At 35.5% G+C, this 23491-nt stretch overlaps 1 protein-coding gene across 3 annotated transcripts; it reads right to left on the bottom strand.

Annotated features, from left to right (window-relative positions):
- Positions 1 to 319: 319 nt before the first annotated feature.
- On the bottom strand, positions 320 to 10086 carry LOC145126745 (SPX domain-containing membrane protein At4g22990-like). 3 transcript variants are annotated; one of them, XM_079062050.1, is made up of 11 exons: positions 9961 to 10086; positions 5478 to 5555; positions 5264 to 5384; positions 4825 to 5139; positions 4099 to 4203; positions 3563 to 4020; positions 2404 to 2702; positions 1524 to 1687; positions 1230 to 1420; positions 1008 to 1141; positions 320 to 714 (listed from the first exon to the last, which is right to left on the bottom strand). In XM_079062050.1, the coding sequence occupies exons 2-11, from the start codon at positions 5528 to 5530 to the stop codon at positions 476 to 478; spliced, it is 2079 nt and encodes a 692-aa protein (XP_078918176.1). In that variant the 5' UTR covers positions 5531 to 5555; positions 9961 to 10086; the 3' UTR covers positions 320 to 475. The 3 variants fall into 3 exon arrangements, with proteins under 3 accessions (XP_078918176.1, XP_078918178.1, XP_078918177.1); XM_079062052.1 differs by having other exon boundaries at positions 1008 to 1090; XM_079062051.1 differs by lacking the exon at positions 9961 to 10086 and adding an exon at positions 5985 to 6298.
- Between the last annotated feature and the right edge of the window lie 13405 nt (positions 10087 to 23491).

The following is a 23491-nucleotide window of genomic DNA, read 5'->3' as shown; positions in this document are numbered from 1 at the left end:
AAAATTATACATGTCTTTATGACAAACGTTGTAAAATCATAAGAAGCAAAAATCCTTAGTACACACTCGTTATATTGGCGGTCTTACTAGTTACTATGTGTAATCACACACACACACACACTCACTGGGCCTTATAACATCCCAATGGAAACAAAAAGTTATAATAATATAATTACATATTTACATTACATATAGTCAAACAAGGCCAGGTCAATATTTGCATAGCACTCAAGAGTCAAAAGGCAACTGATATATATATATATATATATATATATATATATATATATATATATATATATATATATATATATTACATACATCATAATTCATACATGGTTTATTTTTGTTAACAAGAGTTGAGATCTTACTATTTACACTTAATTACAAGTTACAACAAAAAGGATATGATTGAAATTTGAAAGGTTGTTATATATGACCCGCCACTGCCGACTGGCATAATATAAAGGTTGATGGGTTAATAAAGAGAGTTGTAAATTGACAAGGTGGCAATTATGGTGGAGATGCAAATGACGAGGGAAGGGAGTAGAGTGATATTCAAAAGTTTACTCATACCCCAATACCCTGCTACTGTAATTGTCCCATCTGCAACCACTCGGGCTAGTGTCCCCGCTTCTGTTGATAGTAGTCCCCCGTTGTATGTCCCACGAGATAGACGTGATGACATCACCCGAGATAGTAACGACAAGTTAACACCTAAAAATCACATATCAAATTTCATGATACTCGATTACTCATATTATATACCCCAAAGGCCCAAACACCCTACCACTCGTGGACAAAAAAAAAAAAAAACTTTTATTAGAAAACTATTTTTTACTTTCGTTCAAATATACAACCCAAACTTTCCAAATTGTTTATACTCCATCAACAATCGAACCTTTACTAAAAAAATATTTATCTACAGTTAAAATTTATTCTATTTAAGATAATATAAAAACTTAATTTTTTGCAAAACAAATATTCAACATGTTGTGTCATGTATGTACCTTCGAGAACTTCAGCAGACACGAATGTGAGGATAGCCGAGAGAATATATTGGGGTGCGGAGTAAGGGATGATCACTTGAAAACTTAAAACAATACCCAAACATACCATTATCTCCGAAGCCAACAAAACTTGTCTGCATATATATGATCACAAAAACGTATACACATATACAACGTAAACCCATAAGTTTATGTTGATTTTGGGAAGTTATAAGTTTTTACCTTTCTTCAAATACGTTGCTGATGTAGCTTCCAACAAAGATGCTGACTGGAAGAACAGTCAACCCAAGACAAGCAAGAAACATGGCAACTTTGTTTGTTGACCATATAAAATAATAAGATGTGATGACACTTGATTCAGCAAGTAAGATCTCCATCGCGTATTTTAGCATGAAGTATATAATCAACTGAACCTGTTCACATGCAATATATATGTATAATGTATTAATATTTTGTATGATGAGGAGGGTATTTACGTCTTTTGCACAGACAAGGTAAGGTATATTATATATATACCTTGACAGATGGAGTAAGAAGCCGATATGCAGACATTATAGAAGTAACAGGCTCACGGCTTTCCTTGGATAATTCATCACATTCTTGTTGCTCATCTTCATCTTGTTGATTTTTCTCTGAACCCAAAAGTAATGGCTCCAAGACACCAGTTTCTACAATGGTATCTGCTAGCAACAACATGCATAAAGCTACTAATTTGTTCATGTTTATTTAAGTACAGAGTGGCATTATAAGATGATAGAATATGTAACAAAAAAAATAGAAATATACTTTAATTGGGATATCAATATAGGCAATGCACTTTGGTTTTTACCCATAATAGACACATACTTGTAAGTTTTTACCCATAATAGCAATGTGCTTACGTTTCATAATTGGTAAACAAAGCTAAGTATGTTTACTATTATGGGTAAAGAAATAAAGTTGAATCATTTAGTGCTAACCTTTTAACGGTTCAGAGATGGTAGGGTTCCTTAACCATTTACACGTCGTTCAGAGGCTGTATCAAACGCTTTGAATGTCGACCGTTTCAGAGGTGATCTCTGAATCGAACCATTCAGAGGTTATCAAACAGACCCTTAATAAGCCACTAACTATTGTCTTTTTGTTTTTTAAGTCCCCAATTTTTAATTTGTACTTATATATCACTAAACATCTAGTGTGTTTTCAATTACATTAAACATTGTTCATGCATGCTATGTCAACTCTACTTGAACAATTTTTTCCAAATGATGCCATGTAGGATTTAATACCGGTTTGCCAAGTATATTTGATCCCAATTGTATAACTGAAAACACATTAGCTGTTTAGTGACCTGTTGAGTACAATTTAGAGTACGTTGCTATTTCCATCAATTTGACCAATATTGTAACAACATTACCAGATGCTACGTGTTGCACGATGATCTCTTCTTTCTCAAGTAGAGGCTCTCTGAAAGACAACCATAGCCAAAGCAAATAGATGAACCATGCAAATGCCATGAACCATCCAGGTAAAGTATCTTCATTGAAGGTGAGTTTAAAGATCTTGAATTTCCTTTGAAATAGACAAGCAAGAGCGGGCCCACAAGCCATTCCGAGTGCACCAGCACTCACAAAACCAGCAGATGCTTTCATTCTTAGTTTTGGAGGCACACAATCACTAATATAACGCCTGTTTACAGCCCTTGCTGATCCCAATCTAACAAACAACCAATTCCACTCGTCAAACTCTTCAACTATTTTGACTTTCAAGGTCAAAATAAAGTCAATTCACTGTGATTTCTTCAAGTTTTAAAAAATATTTCATCTTTACAGTGTAAAACTTTCATATATTTGTCTATTATGGCATCTTACTTTCTATTAGATCATTGTACTTTCAAACTGTTTCTTATTAAGGCATTGTACTTTGAAAAATCCCATTTATAGCATTATCCTTTCAGTTTTTTTCTTACAGTATCAGTGAAAATTGCTTTTTATTTGCATGATATTGCTATGATTCTGTATATCTTTTAAAGCACAATGTGGAAATGAAAGTGGAATGCTACAATAAACAAGTTAATTAAAGTATATTGCTATACATAACACCGTTTAAACATTTAAAAAAAAAATGCTAATCACAGTCTAACACCAGCTAACCTTTTAAGTTATATTGACTTTTGAGGTCAAAAGACTAATTTTTGTTGCAAAATATGTCGAATTAATATGATTTCTTCAAGTTTTGAAAAAATAACTTTAAAGATGATCTTTACAGCAAGAAAAAACTAAATGCAAGAAAGAACAATGTACTTTCATATATGTGTGTGTATTATAGTATCCTGCTTTAATTTCTTATTATGCTATATGGGCCATCCAGATGATGTGGTTTACAATTTTTTTATATTTTCAGTTTTTTTGTTATAGTTGTTAAAAGAAAATTCTGTTGAGATGACATTGTTATAATTGGGTAGATTTTTTGATGGACAATGTTGTGATAGGAAGAAACTAAAGTAGAATGTTACAATAAACAAATCATTTTTGTACGATAAAGGACAAATTTCCTAGAAGAAATAGATGGCTTACCCACAAAACACGCGTCCAACAAGAAGAACATATATGGAGTCAAGATCATAAGCCAGGGCATACAAAGTATTCCCCATAAGAAGGACAATGCTGCTGAAAATAAGAGGCTTGATGTATGATTTATTAGACCATGCACTGAAATAAACTGAAGAAAAGACCTGTGCAACTGCCATTGATCCAATCACAACACCACAAACAGTGGCTGCAGCTCCAAGGCTGAGAGAGTAGTCATCTGCTGTTGGCACAATGATGTATGTGTTCACCATATACAAAAATGTATTCACCAAGTTCAAAAGAAGTGACATGAAATGATATCCTTCATTCGTATTCTTCTCTTCTGATGAAGGGAATGGCAATTCATCTTGCATGATAAATGCATGCTTTCCCAAATACTGAAGGAAATCTGTTGAGTTCATTAGTCGACTCTCAGCTGCTTCGATTGATTCAATGATAGGGTCCTGTAATTTATTAAATAAAAAATGAAACTGTAAATTTTTTATGAAACTTACAAAATGGAGAAACTTTTTGACAAATACCGATATATGAAGAGTCGGGTGGTCATAAATTGATGCATAGTATCTGTGATCATCTTTGAGATCAGCAAGATTCCGAGATATTGATCCAACAACTGCTGATATACCCTGTACATGTAGGTAGCATATGGTAGTAATGTATGGGCATTTTCGTCTTTTTGCAGACTAGGCTGGGAAAGTTTTCTAGGGGTGTTTTTGTCTTTTTCACAAACAAGAGGTTAAGATCGACTCTCTATTCAACATCATTCCATTTTTTTAGTGGGAAAAGAAGTTGCAATTTATGTCTCATTAACAAAAAAAAAAGGTGTGATTTCGAATGGCAAGATTTTTAGGGCTATTATCGTCTTTTGCACAGACGAGATATTAGCCTCTGTTCAACCTTGTTCCACCTTTTTGTGTGGGACTAAGAGTTGCAATTTTGGGTGGCAAGCTTTTTATGGCTACTTTTGTCTTTTTGCATTAACCTTGTTGCTACCTTTTTGGGTGAGACAAAAAAGTTGCAATTTTGGATGACAGACTTTCTGGGGCTATTTTTGTCTTTTGAACATATGAGAGATATGTTCAACCTTTTTGCACCTTTCTCGATGGAACAAAAAGTTGCAATTATTGTCTCATTGACATCACTGTCAGTCCAATGCATGTCAAACAATACAGTACAAGCTCTATGTTATGTCATGTCATGTGTAAGAGATAAGAGACGAGGCCTTAATGTATGTGTTAGTGTTATACCACATGCTTAAAAACTTGTCGTAGCTGAGAATAAGGATGATTTGCTCGAGTTTTGACATAGTAATTAGTGAACTTATATCCAAACCGCTTATCGAACTTTTTAAGAATCTTTCTTAAACCGATAGCATTCATTTCTACAAAGAACAAGAGCCTCAAAAGATCTCTTCCCACTTCTCTATATCCTTCTCTTAGTTCCACAATCGAGTCATGATGTGGGCCATGTGAAAGGGACTCATCGCCATGATCAGCAAGACCTGATAGCCTGGTTGCGAGTTGACCTTGTCTTCTTAATATGAACAGAACTATCTTCTCAATCTGAATCACAAGATTCTCATCAAGCATTTGAAGAAATCAAAACTTGGTATATTTATGTAAAATTCCAGTTCTTTTGGTTTCTAGGTTAGAAAATATCAAAATAGAAATTACAAATAACGTACACCTGTTCATCAAGCATTCGAGAGAAATCACGAAGAACATAATCGCGATCCTGGACTACAACCTCGTTTTGTTGAGCATATTGCTTTACTTTCTTCTTTAGTAACTTGTATTCAATATAATATCTGAAAATAGATAGACAAATACACAAGCTATCATGTCATAATGTCATATTACAAACTAACACATCTTAGACCTATTGGTTGGAAGAACGTTACCCTTTCCATTCTTGGATCTGCAATTCCTTCAACTTTTTCCCAAATGCAACCATTGTTGACCACACAAATTACAGTCTTCTGTAGAATATAAACACAGATTAATCCATAGATTACAACTCTCTAATGCATGAAAACAGCACTTCCCCAAATTTGCCCAAAATGGATTTGCAAATTACAACAGAAAGCAGAATATGGTTCAGAAATTCAATCAACTATGTTAGTAAAATTCAAACGATGAATGTGATTCCATTTTATGGATCAAAACCATAGAAAATTTACAGTTTCTGTACAAACACAAACAAATCAATTTATGCAGCCGATGATGAAGTTGTTTTTATGTAGTTAATAAGCTTGTAATGCATGAAAGCTAAACAAGTAACGATTTGTCACTATTTTCTGATTTAAATACACTGAGCTTGTACTCATTTGTGTTTGATCAAGCAATAGAATCAGTTGTCGAACGAAGAAATCAAAGCGTAAATGAACGAATTAAGAGCAACAACTAACCTCCGATTAAGACTGAAAATGTGTAACAATCAAATTGTTTCCTCATATTTAAGGAAATTTTCATCGAAATTCAAAGTTAAATTTCAGATAGAAACAAACTGGATTTTGTATAGTAGTTCAGTAGCAGTGCCACATTTGCCATCGGAATCTCATCAGAGAAATATACGTGTCGCCGGTGGGCGGTGGAAACCACTTCACGTATTAAAAAAAATCAAAACCGTTTCTAATCATTTAATGATTAATGTCTAAAAAACCAACCTTCAAATATCCCTTTAGTTTCAAACATTTATTTTTATTTTTAAAATCCTGTACGTAAAAACCTAACTGAAGCAACGAATTGTATCTTGTTACATATTAATGTTGATATTACATCTATACTTTTTCTTAATGTGGATGCATGTGTGTATGTTTAGTGACGTGGATGTAAACAAATAATTAATTTTGTTGACGTGTGATTTTTTAATATTATTTTTTTGTTGGTGAATAATTTTTTTTTTTTTGACAAAACTTCAAAAATGGTTTCTGTGGTTTTCGAAAATATCAAGTTTAATCCCTAAGTTCAAAAAACCTCACAGATGGTTCCTGTGGTTTCAAAACTTTTAACAAACAGTCCATTAACCATATAAAAAGACTAATATACCCTTTCTATTTCTTTTTAGAATTAATTTTACCTAATCCTATTTAAAAAAAATAAAAAGACAAAATAAATAATTCATTTGGCCCACCTGTTCTCTCTCTCTCTCTCTCTCTCTCTCTCTCTCTCTCTCTCTCTCTCTCTCTCTCTCTCTCTCTCTCTCTCTCTCTCTCTCTCAAGTCTTTGTCATCTTCTTCTACTCAATCCCCAACACCCTTTGACTGATAAAAAAACGGGCACTTCATTTACATCAGTTCATAGCCCCAGCATGATTTTTAAACATCACCACTACTCCGCCATAGAACCACCTGTATCAAATGTGAATCACCAACGTTACCCACCGTTTGTCAACCAACAACCCCCCTTTTCCCTCTCCTGCTCCGACAATCAATCCTAAAAGCAATAACACCAGCAGAAATTGAGCGAAGGCGGAAATCGAGGGAGGTTCTTCGATCCTCGTCTGATCGAGAAGGGAGAAGCAAGAATGGAAAACAACAGCAGGTGGGGGTGTTCGTGAGGAAAGAATCCGACGAACCAAGGCTGCCGCCCCTGTTTCAGTTTCTCTCCTTCCTCCCTCATTCTTCCCTATCGATCAACAACTCAAAACATCCCCTCGTTTGCAGTGGTCCTCAATTTTGGCTTCGATAAAGTGAGAGGAAGAAGAACCGATAAACTAGCGAGCTGTTACAACTCCCCAGCCATCCTCACTTGGTTCTCCGTCACCTCCAGCACCTCCTCTCTCCGCCTACTGTTGGTGATTTGAAGCCACAACTCCGATGAGTGAGCTATCAGCCGAGAAGGAGCTCATTGGAAAAACGACTGCTCTTCCCTCTTCCACCATTATAGCCGCCTCCGCCTTTTCCCCCCTTGTGACTGCTTAACTACTGCAGAACCACACTCCACCATCGGAGCTTCCTGGTCGCAGCCTTCCATTCGTGATTTCAGCTTCTCCGAACAGACGAAGACGGAGACCTGTTCCCTTAGCTCTCAACCGGAGATGATGCAAGTTAAAGCCTCAGAGGGTCGCCGGAGATCGACGACTCTGTCTCTCCTCGCGATTTGAATGACCACCATCAGAACTTCTCATCGCTTCCGATTTGTTCGTTCCTCCAAATCCCCAAACAGATGAAGAAGACGATGTGCGTTTTTTTATGTTGAGAGAGAGAGAGAGGAGGTGGGCCCAATGAATTATTTATTTTGTTTTTCTATTTTTTAAAATAGGATTAGGTAAAATTAATTCTAAAAAGAAATAGAAAGGGCATATTAGTCCTTTTATGTGGCTAAGGGACTGTTTGTTAAAAGTTTTGAAACCACAGGGACCATCTGTGAGGTTTTTTGAACTTAAGGATTAAACTTGATATTTTCGAAAACCACAGGGACCATTTTTGAAGTTTTGTCTTTTTTTTTTGTTGTTGTATTATAAAAACTTATTATCATGAATTATAGTAACATAAAATAGTTAATGTTATAAAAGGGTAAGAAACTGGTTTATTCTTCATATAAAACATCATTGATTTATAAAGAAATGACACGTGAAGTCGTGAAGACGCTACAAGAATACTAAGCTATGCCGACGACATCTATCCCGACGACAAAAGTCGTCGCTACAGGTCACCCTATCCCGACGACTAGTCGTCGCCACAAGTCTGGCGGGAACGACGAAAATGTTCGCGGTAATCTGAAAATCTATACCGACGACATATCGTCGGTATAGGTATCAAAAAAATCTATTTTCCATTTATTTTTATTCCATGTGCCAGAAAAACAGAACGACGTAGTTTTGGGGAAGGCTATCCCGACGACAAGTCGTCGGCACAGGTTTTTTAATTTTTATATATATTTTTATTTCAGCAAAAAACGCAACGTCGTCGTTTATGTGGACCCTATACCGACGACATGTCGTCGGCATAGGGGTTTACCCTAAAAAAGATACGCAGGCGTCCTTCATTTGCACACAGCGACAACTGTTCTTTCTTTTACACTCTCCTGTGACGAAAATTGCATCCCAATTCAAATCACCGGCGATTAACCCTATCCAAGGTTGTTTCTACCCCTATTTCGTTTTTTATTGTTGTTTGGTAATGATTTTTACCACAAATTTGGGATTTTTGGGTGTGTAGGGTAGTTAACCGGTGGCGATTAACCCTATGCCGACGACTTGTCGTTGGTATAGAGCCCGAATTCGTCGTCGCCATAGGGTGTTAATGTTGTAGTGAGATAAGCAACTGAAAATTGTGTTTATGAAAATACCATTATTTCATTAATTTTTAATGAACAAAATCAAAAGAATTCTTATATTTTTATGGTACTTACTGAAACAATGATATTTTATAAATAATAATAAAAAAAAAATGTTACTCATTTGCGATTTAACATTAACCCTAAGAAAACAAATTGCCCTATAAACCCATCTGCGTTCGTCCATCCCCTCCCAAATATCTGATCAAAAATTTAGAATAGATAGTTGATCGTTTTTTTTTTGGCAATATTAATCCTAATTCAGTATATAAAAGCTATCATATTACTATTTGATATAAACATTTTATCTATAAAAATTAGAGGTAAATTGCAACGAGATACTCACATCGAATCAGATCCAGACTCTTCACGTGGGATAAATGATAGACCACTAATATTATTTTGTTCATACTAATTTTAAACCTAGTTTTAAACCGTAGACATCATATATGAGATTGTACACATCAATCACTAGACTTTTGTTGTTTTAAATAATCATCGGAATATTTTATTATGTTAGCTATTAAAAGATATTGATGCATTTTTATCTAAAACTTTTTTTTTTCTTACAGTTAAAAGTTTTTTATTTGGTCCGTGGAAAATCTAAATGAATATGTGCTCTCCATATCAATGTAGACCCATGTGAATATTCTTTATGATTTTTTTTTTCCAAACCATGAAAATAACGTTCATGCATTCCGCTAAAATGTCGTCGTTTGAGGTGACATCTCCACTTCAATACTGTTATGTGGTAGTGAGACATCAATTATTTTCATCCACGTTATGTATTTAAGTAAAAAAAAAAAAAAAAAAAAAGATATATATGTGTGGTTAATGTTTTTGATGCATCAGTGAAAATATTAAAAGAAATTATAGGTAAATACTAAATAGGCGTGTACACGAGCTTTCACAAAGACCTAGGAACATGGAAGTTTCAGTAATCGAAAACACGTATTTGTATAAGAAAGAAGATTGTAATTAAGTAGTCAATCTCTCACTAAACAAAAAAAGGTTGATAAAACTAATTATATATACAGAATTTGAATTGCTTCTGGTATAAAAATGTATACATATAAATAAATAAAGATAACAATTTGAACTTACAATTTGTGGGGATTTTGAGGAAATTCGAGAGCTTGTATGTCTTTTAAAGCTTCACCACAAACTATAAATGAACAAGATGAATAAGAGTAATATATAATATAGAACGAGGGGTAGTGGAAGTGTCCCTTTAGATATGCTTGTATCAAAATAATTATGGTATAGGTAATATTTATAAGAAAAGTTACGTACTTATTAAAACTTAAATATAAATACTTTTATCCAAATTATTATATATATATTAAAGTTATGAAAGATTTTAACAGTAAAGTCGCACCTTTTTTATCAATTTTGGTCCTCCAACTTACAACATTGACCCTTCATCTTTATGCTTTTGTTCACAAACAACTCTTTCACTTTGGTTTGAATTTTTCATAACCCTCGCCTTTTATTACATATTATTAGTATTTAGTCTTTTGGCAGAAATGGTCCCTCATCATTATTATTATTATTGTTAGATAAAATTACACGATTGGTCCCTGTGGTTTACCAGATTTAACATTCTCTTTTTGGTTTTAAATTAATGTTTTATTTATTAGAAAATACACACCCAATACCATAAACCCACCCACCATCTGCCATCACCACCACCACCACCACCGCCAAAATTACATAAATGGTCCATATGGTTTACCCATGGTGACAAATTCAGTCTCTACTACCTGAAAAGACCAAATTACCCTCACATTAACGGACAAAAAGCAACCAACATGCTACTTTACTTTACAAAGCAATACCTTCCGACCCCGGCAACGCCGGGGAATCTTTTCTAGTTTTGATTAATAAGATATTATTTAAAGCTATTTCCAACATTTGTTGTGATTATAAAGGGGTATTTTCAGATTATGTAGCCACAACCTACAACGATTGTTATCCATCCAAAATACAAAGTGTAACACTTAATGACAAAAAAAAGGCGTGACAATGTTTACAAGGAGCAAGACTAGTCAATATAATCCATTTAAACCATTTGGGTTGTGGTGATTTGGTAAGAAATATGAAAGATATGGTGAGTAACACATTGACCAATGTTCAAATTTTAACACGGCTCAGTTGATGTGACCATAGAGGTTCGTCTGCAATGACTTTAAGACGTAAGACAGCCTCATGTTCGCAGCGGGGATTAGTCTGTACACAAAAGCTGGCTCAGATACCCTCATTAAGGAAGTCTCATTTATACTTTTGCTATATAGAGGTAGATTAAATAAAACCATCAATTTAGTTAAGGTGTTTTTAATTATATATTCGATATGTCCCATATCTATATAAATAAGAAATTCATTAAGATCCTCCGTGTTTAAACAATATATAATTATGAGGTCCAAATTTTACGAGCAGTCATCTTTTTAAAGTTCAAGTATCGTTTTTGGATTGGAGTTATGACCGAGTAAACTCAGTAACGAGTGGATGGGAATGTAGGTTGTTCACTTTAATGGCAACCACAAAGGAAACAGTCGGGGTTATAATAATTTATCAATATTTTTATTGATTTATATTTTTATTTATATATCACATATTCACATGCCTCAAAAAAATTTGGGAAATTTTTTTGTTGCATCATATTTGTCTCTTGTACACTTGTCCAAACGAAAATAAAAGCATACACTCACAAAAGAAACTATTCTATTGTCATGCATTAATATTAATATAAAAAAATATAACACGACAAAAGAATTTTTCATATTTTATTCGCCTGTAAAAATACCGTTTTTTATGTTAACAGAAAGTTATTCCACATTAAATTAACAAAATGATATATACGAAGGAGTTAGTTTCAACTCATTTATGAAAAATATTCTTATTAGTTTAGGTTACAATTTATCTCAAACTAAACAAATAAATATATGACCAAAAATGCTTAAATGGTCTATCTTGTTTGCATATTTCTTTGGAGGATGTCCAAAATTGATTCCACTTGCAAAAATATTCTTATTTAAGGGTTTTGTTGTGGATTTGATCCAGGGTCGGTCCTTAGTAATCAAATATCATCAAAGGCCCCTGGATGAGTCAGAAAAAATGGGTCATTATCGTTATTATAAGTTTTTATTTTTAAACAAAAATATATAATAAAAAAAATTAGGCCATGTGCGGCTGCCCACTTTGTCTCTCCTCAACGCCCCCTATGAATTTTGATCCTTAATTTTAATATTATTAATGAAAGACGTTTAAATGTGTATAAAATGTCTGTTTTACCTTTCTAATTATATATTTTTTATTTGTTTATTATAGTGGTAGAGTCACAAATACTATGTGATGAGTTTTAGGTAAAACAAATAAACTAGAAACAATTCCTAAGTTCACATGCAACCTACTTTGGATCTATGTTTTAACTATTGAACATACAACTTTGAATTGCAAAACAAGAACCCTAGAGGAGAGAGGCTAATTTCGAAATTAACAAACTAGGGTTTAGGGTTTACATACCTTTCAATTGTTATAGCAAACAATTGATATTCCCTTAGTCTTGATCTTGATCTTCTTGGAAGCTTTAGCACCACAAGTGTAATGCCTCTAATGGAATCACACCCAAACCAGCAAGAAGGAAAGTAGAAGAGAGAGGGGAGAGGGAGTATGCAAAATCTCGGCCTTAGGGTTTCTTCAAAAGAAAGAGTGACCAAAAACATGAACCAGGAGGCTCCTTATATAGCTGAGGGATCTAGGGTTTAAGGGAAACCCTAGTTATCCTTTGCTTAGGGCCTAAGCAAACCCAAGGGCCTTATCCAAGCCCCTATGGACGAAATTATTAGGGTTTCCCCTAAAGATTTCGTCCACCCTCTTCCAAGGGGGTTCTAGAGCCTTCCACTCAACTATTAGATAATTGCAAACTAGTCCCTGCACCTTATAATTAATTCTTTTAACCCCAAAATCAATTCTGATTAATTTCTGGCTAACAATTAATTAAACATGATGATTTCTAATTAATATATTAATCCATTAACATATTAATAAATCATTTATATATATATATATATATATATATATATATATATATATATTAATTTATTAATCTTATAAATTAATATCTCTCCTTTCATAATTTCCTTGTCCAGTTGCTAGGTTGAGGGCAACCCAAAAGGACTGTGCTGCTATCAATTCAAGCACATACCAATTATAGTTATGGGCTTAGACACCTAATCCAACAGTCTCCCACTTGGATAAGTCTGTAACTATAATTGCTAATATGCCTTCTAAATTTGACCAGCAAATTGTAGCTTCCAAAAGCTGCTGCCGAACTCTGACCCAGTCAGTTACGTGTCCTAAGATAAGTGATCATATAACCCTTCATTCTGCTTGATATCCCCAGACAAAAGACATGGAATGTAATCAATCTGTTTGTCCAGAATCTATGTTTCCCGATTCCTGATTTGTGATGATGTAGGACTTCTAATCGAACACATCAATTTAGTCCTGGCTGGGCCCAGCACATAAGTCAACACCAAATCATCGAGGGGCCCACAAATATCGCTTTTCCTGTTAGGGCAAAAGGAACGAATAAACGTTGACTCATATGCTTGTATCTTTTACTCATCAAATTATGCATGACAATACGTTTTATAACACCAAGTTACTGATGCGTTTTCGTATCACCAATGCACAACCGACTTGTAAATTACAACTCATATATCTTCGTTTCAAGATTATAAGATATTATCGTCTCAGTATTACTCGTGATGAATTCCATGAAGTAATATTCTGAGCGAGGGTTTATCCAATACTCAAATCTCAATTTCTGAGTACTCATGAACGTTGCAGCAATTCTATTGCCATGTCTATCCTTAGACAATCTGCAATCCAATTCATGACAGTCTTAATTCACTACTTACTTCCAAGAGTACGAGCGACTGTGGAGTTTGAATAATCTCATTATTCAGGAAGTAAAACATGCAAAAATGAAACACAATAATAAACAATTGACAAAAGGTAGTAGCCAAACTTATAAATAATACTTTATTATTTAATCACCAAAAGTCAATTACATTTACTTTGTTACAAGTTTCAAAAACTAGTCTAACTACTAAAACTAATATCATCTTTCAGTCCTATGCTCCGAGCATGCTGAATATGCTTAGCCCTACTCAGACCCTTTGTGAGAGGATCTGCTGGATTATCTTCAGATGACACCCTCTTTACTATAAGATGGCCTTCTTCTACTCTATGTCTGATGAAATGGTACTTTCTGTCGATATGTCTGGTCTTACCATGATCTCTCGGTTCCTTTGTCAAGGCAACCGCTCCTTCATTATCACAGAACAGTTCCATAGGCTCCTGGATGGTTGGAACAACTCCGAGATCCCCGATGAAGTTCCTCAACCAAGCTGCTTCTTTCGACGCTTCACTTGCTGCTATGTACTCTGATTCACAAGTAGAATCAGCCACCGTATTTTGCTTGGAACTCTTCCAAGTAACTGCTCCTCCATTCAGTAAAAACACCCAGCCCGACTGAGAACGGAAGTTATCTCTATCCGTCTGAAAGCTGGCATCACTGTAACCATCTACTCTCAAAGTATCACTGCCACCAAGCACAAGGACCTAGTCCTTTGTCCTTCGCAAATACTTGAGTATATTCTTAACTGCTATCCAATGAGCTCTACCTGGGTTTCCCTGATAGCGACTGACCATGCTCAAAGCAAATGCCACATCAGGGCGAGTACATGTCATAGCGTACATGATCGATCCGACAGCGGAAGCATAAGGTACACGACTCATGTCATCTATTTCAACATCTGTACTCGGGCATTGAGTCTTACTCAATTTGGTATTGCTCTGGATAGGTAGCTCTCCCTTCTTGGAATTTTCCATACTAAACCTCTTTAGTACCTTATCCAAGTATGTGCTCTGACTAAGTCCAATTAGTCTCTTCTTTCTATCTCTCAATATTCTAATCCCAAGAATATAGGCAGCTTCTCCAAGGTCTTTCATGGCAAAACACTTTCCAAGCCAAGACTTAACTTCTTTCAAGGTTGGAACGTCGTTACCAATGAGTAATATGTCATCGACATACAACACCAGAAAAGTTACTATACTCCCACTAGCCTTGATATACACACATAACTCATCTTCACTTCTAGAGAAACCAAACTCTTTGACTTTCTCATGGAAGCAAAGGTTCCAACTGCGAGATGCTTGTTTCAATCCATAAATGGATTTCTTAAGCTTGCACACTCTATTGGGGAACTTTGCATCAACAAAACCCTCTGGCTGACTCATGTAAACATCTTCAGCCAACTTCCCATTAAGGAAAGCAGTTTTGACATCCATCTGCCAGATTTCATAATCATGAAAGGCAGCTATGGCGAGCAATATCCTAATAGATTTAATCTTAGCCACTGGCGAGAAGGTCTCATCATAGTCAACCCCCGGGGTTTGAGTGAAGCCTTTTGCAACCAGTCGAGCCTTGAATGTGTGCACATTTCCATCCATGTCTGTCTTCTTCTTGAAGATCCATTTACACCCAACTGTCTTACGACCTGGTGCACTGTCAACCAAATTCCAAACTTGGTTGTCATACATGGACTTAATCTCGCTGTCCATTGCCTCTTTCCACTTGGAAGCCTCTGGGCCTGCCATTGCTTCCTTATAAGTGACTGGTTCATCTAAGTTTACCAGTGTTCTGTCACTTATGAATGTGTCACCATATGAAGTAATATGAAAACCATACAACTCAGGTGGCACACTCACCCTAGTGGATCTTCTAAGAGGTAATGAGTTATCGATTGGTTCAACAGGAACTGTTTCCTCTGGTTGAGTGCTAGTGTCATCTAAGGTTCCTTCATTGGCTGACTCTTGAATTTCTTCAAGGTCAATAGTGCTCCCACTGTCCTCTTTGAATATGAGCTCTCTTTCAAGAAAGACTCCTCTTCGTGCTACAAAGACCACGTTCTCACTAGGCCTGTAGAACAAATATCCAAAAGACTGCTTTGGGTAACCAATGAAAACACATTTCTCACTTCTAGCTGCTAGCTTGTCGTGAGTCTCTCGTCTTACGAAAGCTTCACAACCCCAGACTTTAATGTGTGCTAACGAGGGAACTTTCCCTGTCCACATTTCGTGAGGTGTTTTGGCAACCTTCTTTGTAGGGACAAGATTGAGGATGTGGGCGGCTGTCTCTAAGGCATACCCCCAGAAGTGAATGGGAAGCGAAGCCCGACTCATCATAGAACGAACCATGTCTAACAAGGTTCGATTGCGCCTCTCAGCTACACCATTTAACTATGGTGTCCTAGGAGGAGTCAATTGTGAGACTATCCCACATTCTTTCAGATAGTCGTTAAACTCGATACTAAGATACTCCCCGCCTCTATCGGATCTAAGTATCTTTATCTTTCTGCCCAATTGATTTTCGACTTCATGCTTAAACTCTTTGAACTTTTCAAAAGTTTCTGACTTATGCTTGATCAAGTAGATATATCCATACCTGCTATAATCGTCAGTGAAAGTCACATAGAATCGATTAGCATCTCTTGTAGTTGATCTGAATGGCCCACACACATCTGTGTGTATGAGATCCAACAGACCTTCACCTCTTTCACAAGACCCTGTGAATGGTGATTTTGTCATCTTTCCCAAAAGACAAGATTCACACATATCATCTGATTTTAGGTCAAATGATTCCAACACTCCATCCTTTTGGAGTTGGGCTATGCGTTTCTTGTTAATGTGTCCAAGACGACAATGCCACAAGCATGCCTTGTCTACACTATTAGACAAGTCAATATTAAGTACACTATTTCCTAGGCTATCAACACAAGTCACTGGTTCATACACACCATTACAAGGCAAAGCTTCAAACATAAAAACACCATTCTTATAAACAGAAATTGAACCATTCAAATCATTAAAAGAATATGTAAAACCTTGTCTGAACAATGCATGAAATGAAATAATGTTTCTCGTCATCTCAGACGAATAGCAACAATTTATTAAATCTAATCTAACATCATTACTAAGCAGAAGCTGATAAACTCCGATCTTGGTTACTGGTGAAGACTTTCTGTTTCCCATGATCAAGTTTATCCTTCCTCGCTCTATCTCCTCACTTTCCTTTAGTCCCTGCAAATCAGAACAGATATGAAAACCACATCCTGTATCAAGGACCCATGAACGAGAAGATAATGAGTTATTAGCAGAAATAGTGTAAATACCCGCCGAAGATGGCTTCACTTTGCCATCCTTGATATCTTGCAGATATTGTGGGCAAGATCTCTTCCAATGCCCCTTTTGATTGCAGTAAAAGCAAACGGCCTCTTTTGGATCAGAAACATGGGGAGTGGAACCATTGGGCTTAGCCTTTGGGCCATTACTAGACGACCCAGCTTGAGCCTTGCTCTTCCAGTTTTGCTTGGGAGGACCTTTCCTCTTTTTCCCCTTTCCCTGTCCAATAGCCAAAACAGGGGCACTCGTAGGTGTGGAGGGTATACTTTTACCCTTCATCCCTGCCTCAGCTGTCTGCAACAAGTTGTACAATTGGGCCAAGGTCTGCTCAGTATTGTTCAAATGGTAAGTTAGAATAAACTGACCATAACATTCAGGAAGTGAGTTCAAGACCATGTCAATGGCCAATTCCTCATCAAAGTGAATATTGAGCTTGACCAAACGCTCTATGTAGCGTTGCATTCTTTGCACATGTGACACAACCGACTCCCCATCTTTCATCTTGCAAGCCATGAGTGACTTGACTACTTCGAACTTTTCTTGACGAGCTCGCTTATGGTACTTTTCCATAAGGTCCTTGTTCATCTCGAAAGGCCAGTAGTCCTCATAGTACCTTTGCAGTTCTGGGGACATAGTTGCCACCATGATGCATGCCACTTTGGTAGCATCATCGTAATGTTTCTTGTAGGCAGCAAGATCTTCAGGAGTAGCTTCATTCTCATCAAGCTCTTTGAGCTCCTTTTCAAGAACATATTCTTTGTTCTCGAAACGAAGAGCCATCTTGATGTTGCGCATCCAATCGTTATAGTTTGAGCCATCCATAACGACTTTGGAGCAGATATTGAGCAAAGAGAAGTTTTGGTTGGAGGAGGACGAAGCAGAAGTGTTTCCAGGAGTAGACATCTGAAAAAAAAGTTTTAGTTAGATTTCAAGATACCTTAATAAAATAACCCAAAGATATAATATCAAGGTTAGGATCCAACTATGAAGATTCACAACTCAGAAATGGGATGCCGAGATCCAAGTGCAAATTTCATAAAGGTAGGTGAATGACGATTCACCAATTCCACCATTAGACGAAACAAACGAAGTGAAATTCCTAATTCTTTTGAGATACATTGAAACTATTCAATGGCATGTTTTAATCTCAGATTATGCTCTTCTATTTGTGACTGGGATGCCGAGGATCACAAACAAGATGTGAATAACCATGCAAATGTGCTTGGTAACCTCATTGTCTTTATCATTAACTATTGATGTGCTGGTAAACCACACACGCTCCATCAAAATGACAATTATGAGATACCCATTACTACTCTTTATTAGTGCCTTTTAGTGTGCTGGTTAACCACACACGCTCCACTAACGACCAATAAAGCATAATGTGCAATTTCATGGATTAGCATACTTTTCACATTTTTCCTAAAGTAACTAGAGTTGGGATTTTTGAAAATAATGTTCTAGTACTTTTAATGTCATTATACTTTTAATGAGAAGTAGTTGTCCTATCAAATCCGTTCTGCTAACGACCCTCCACTAATCAAGGAAGCGGTGGGTGAGAGTGGACACCCATTCAACTACCATTTTATAGGCAGTTTCCTTATACCCCCCTTATAGATTAGCTTCGTGAATGAGGCATACTAGCGATTTGACTGACCATATTCTTATACATATAATATTAAACCTTTAATTATAATATATATATAAGGTGTGTTTTAAAACTTTTTAAAACTTCAAGGGTTTATATAAATTTCGAAATTTAAGCTGTTAAATTCAAATTTAAATAAACCAATTAACTAGATTTAATATTTATCTATTAATTAACTATTAATCAAATTATTAAATCTTGTAAGGATTATCTAATTAAATTAATCAATTAAATTAATCTTAATCCTTATCCCTCTAATTTCGAAAAATAGGGTAAGGATAATTATCCAATTAATCTAATTAAGTAACAATTATCCAAAAACAAGAAACCCTAGTTATCCTCTTAGCATATTTCGAAATTCATAAGGGAGGAGGCTAGGGTTTTCAAAACCCTAACCCTAATTTCGATTAGGGTTCTTTGGAGGCTAGGGTTTTCGAAAAAACCCTTTGATCCAAAACCCTAGAAATCGAAAAATTTTCCTTTAGGGTTTAATAGCTATAAACCCTAATTTGCAATTCAACAATTGTAGCAATTCAATTTAAAACAACCAGTCTCTGATACCACTGATGGGTTTTAGGTAAAACAAATAAACTAGAAACAATTCCTAAGTTCACATGCAACCTACTTTGGATCTATGTTTTAACTATTGAACATACAACTTTGAATTGCAAAACAAGAACCCTAGAGGAGAGAGGCTAATTTCGAAATTAACAAACTAGGGTTTAGGGTTTACATACCTTTCAATTGTTATAGCAAACAATTGATATTCCCTTAGTCTTGATCTTGATCTTCTTGGAAGCTTTAGCACCACAAGTGTAATGCCTCTAATGGAATCACACCCAAACCAGCAAGAAGGAAAGTAGAAGAGAGAGGGGAGAGGGAGTATGCAAAATCTCGGCCTTAGGGTTTCTTCAAAAGAAAGAGTGACCAAAAACATGAACCAGGAGGCTCCTTATATAGCTGAGGGATCTAGGGTTTAAGGGAAACCCTAGTTATCCTTTGCTTAGGGCCTAAGCAAACCCAAGGGCCTTATCCAAGCCCCTATGGACGAAATTATTAGGGTTTCCCCTAAAGATTTCGTCCACCCTCTTCCAAGGGGGTTCTAGAGCCTTCCACTCAACTATTAGATAATTGCAAACTAGTCCCTGCACCTTATAATTAATTCTTTTAACCCCAAAATCAATTCTGATTAATTTCTGGCTAACAATTAATTAAACATGATGATTTCTAATTAATATATTAATCCATTAACATATTAATAAATCATTATATATATATATATATATATATATATATATATATATATATATATATTAATTAATTAATCTTATAAATTAATATCTCTCCTTTCATAATTTCCTTGTCCAGTTGCTAGGTTGAGGGCAACCCAAAAGGACTGTGCTGCTATCAATTCAAGTACATACCAATTATAGTTATGGGCTTAGACACCTAATCCAACACTATGTTCATTGACTCACCACCTCAACAACACTCTCTTTCTCGTTCCTTCGACCACAACATTAGTCAGGCGACCCTTTTACCTTCTCTGGTGCCGATTTCTGTTCATTTATATTCCAGTTGAAGAAAAAAAAACTAATGTTATTGTGGCTCCCAGCCCCCTCGCATGTTGACCTCCTCCTACTCTGACAATCGGTTACACCATCACTTTTTCTGTCCATACTTTTAGTGGTCTTTCCCACCACAACTCGTCCTTCCTGCGTTCACCATACTACTCTACCATGAACATTATCACCACCACTACCCCTCCCCTCCTCTAATGGCAACCCTTTCACATTCTCTAGTGCCAATTTTTATTCATTTATATTTCAGTTGGAGAAAAAGAAAAATTAATGTTATTGTGGCTCCCAGCCCCCACCAACCTCACAACATCAATTCTCTCGCATGTTGACCTCCTCCTACTCTGACAATCGGTGACACCACCATTTTTCTGCCCATACTTTTGGTGATCTTCTCCACCCACAATCCCTCCCTCCCGCGTTCACCATACTACTTTACCATGAACATTATCGCCACCATTACCACTCCCCTCCTCCAATGGCAGCCATCACAACCCACCCACCACTTCCTCATTCTCCGATAAACATAGATGGAAGAACCAAAAACAACACCCAACATATTAATATATATAAATCAAATTTAACAAAGTACACTGTCAACAATCTAGACTTCCAATTTTTAGCAATCAAAATCAATTTAACCAAAATTAAATCAGGATGGCAATTATAACAATATAAAATAAAAGAAATTGATAGAATTGAAGCTAAATCAACTAACAAAACAATTAGTAAAACAAACATTGAATCAAAAACAAGCAAAAACAAACAAAATCAAGCATGAAAACTAATGGTTTACCTAAAAATCAGGTTGATGCACTGACTAACGATACAATACAAAATGATATTTTTTATTCGTATATATACCAGGAGACAGAGAGAGTGTGTGTGGAAGATGGTGACTTGGGAAGCAGATGTCAAAAGGATCGGAGATGGTTGTCGGTGTTCAAGCAAATCGAAGATGGTTTTCGATGATCCACCATGATGCTCTTCTTTGGTTGTTGTCGTCGCCGATAGCACAACATCGCACCACCACGACAAGTAGCGCCGCTTCTTCCCTCGTTCCATGATGTTTCTTATCTATCAAATAGCTCTTTTATAGAAATATTAAATAAATAATATTAATAATGTCAAATATTTAATAAAAATATATAATTGGAGGGCCAAAACATCAATTCATCAATCTTAACATTTAAAGACCATATCCACATTAAATTATTAAATAAAGACTAAATTTTACAAATCCAAAGATTTTTGGACGTGTAGCGGGTAGTTGTTAGCTGAAAGCGGATAGCTGGTAGCGGGTAGTTGGTAGCGTGTAGCAGGTAGCTGGTAGCGTGTAGCGGGTAGCTGATAGCGAGAAGCTGTATCTTTTATTTGTTATATGAGTGTTTGAAAAAAGTAGTTTGAAGTTTTTGAAATATATAAAATTACATAAAAGGATAATTGATTAAAAATAAATAAATATATTTTCAAGGGTAATTATTGAAATTGATGTCAAAAGCTCAGTAGTGTTTTGTTAAACGCTACATGAAGTAGCTTTTAGATTTGGAACGTTTTCTTTAAACTAAAAGCTAAACGTTCGTACTGTCAAACGAAGTTTTTTGTTTAAACTATAGCGTTTTGTCAAAAGCTAGATACTCTCAAACGCTTCCAAAAACTCCATATCAAACACGTCCGTTATCTAAAAAAATTTACGAACCACATAACTATCTTTACAGTTTTGTGTAAAATAAATTATATAAATAAATTCTATATCTTTACAGTTTTGTCTAAATAAATTATATAAATAAATTAAGCTTTTAGCTATAAATATAAAAACATAACACAGGCCCCACAAAAAAATAAATAAAAACATAACATAGGCCCCTACATGGCTACATGAAAGAAACTAAAAGTATAATAAGGCTATATACTCGTTGCATCAACCCACAAATTCCAAGTTTAATTGGCCGATTAATAAGCCCAAAAGTTAATGATGTATATAGCATGTGAGACGTTTTGGTAAACAGACCTTTCAGAGAAAAGGTTAAAATTTCGGTAAAAAGTATGTGTCTATTTTAATAAAACAAAATTGCAAAAATGGTCTCTGTTGTATGTATTTTTCTAGGGTTTTAATCCAAACCTCGATTTTTTTTGGATTGATGGTCATTTTAAGCTACTTTGCTTGCAGTTTTTGTCTCTATCCAAACTAAAAAGACTATTATATCCTTAATGAATTTATTTTTCATTTTTCTTTCACTTTTTTATATTATTATTATTATTAAATATAAAAGTTGACCCACTTATCCACCTCACCTCTCTCTCTCTCTCTCTCTCTCTCTCTCTTTCTCTCTCTCTCTCTCTGCAAATTCACACACACACACACCTACACTTGTACTTCTGCATTTCCTCATCTGTTCTCTTCTCTCCTTATCGTCGATCGAATCTAGAATCTGTGGTAACAAGAAACATTGACAAGAAAGTGAATTCCAAGAAACATACATCCAACAGAGGCGACGATATCTTCTCTGAATTTATATGCAATCTCTTCTTACCTCATCAACGATTTAGGAAGGATTTACACACACACACACTTTTTGAAATCGATTGAGAAGTTGAAGACATATCAGGGGACGAAATTGATTTCAAATATGTCAAGATTCAACCACCGTGGATCTCTCAAGATTCAAACCCAGTAAACCCTAATGAAATATTAAATCAATTTTGTATCTGAAATCAATTTTAAGGGTGAAATCGAACCATGATTATCTTCTGTTAATCTCAGATGACTCGATTAATACATCCTCTGTAGTGAGGCATCTGGGTTTTTTTTGCTCTTGAAGTTTAAAGTGAAAGATCCGGTGTGACAACCGTCAACTTCAAAGTCAAAGTCAAAGTCAAAAAGTCAAACCGGTCAAACCTAACTAGTAATTCTATGTTAAAAGTTATTCTATGTATAAAAATGTGCATTTGTATGTCAAGAATTCAAGTGTCTCGGAGAACTTATGTGTTTAACAATGCAAAACCCTAAGAAGGGAGTTAAATGCACCAAAACACGACTATGGACCCTTTTGGGGACTTAAAATAATCATAAACGAAGCATAACGGGGTTCACGAGCCTTGCGTTGCAAGTCTATACAATAATATTGTCTAAAATTAAATTTCTCCCAAATCTCTT

This window comes from Lactuca virosa, chromosome 7 (assembly GCF_052849685.1).
Source record: "Lactuca virosa cultivar CGN04683 chromosome 7, Lactuca_virosa_CGN04683_v6, whole genome shotgun sequence".
Lineage (NCBI taxonomy): Eukaryota > Viridiplantae > Streptophyta > Magnoliopsida > Asterales > Asteraceae > Lactuca > Lactuca virosa.
The sequence above is the reverse complement of the archived record's forward strand: the minus strand, read 5'-3'. Positions and strand labels throughout refer to the sequence as shown.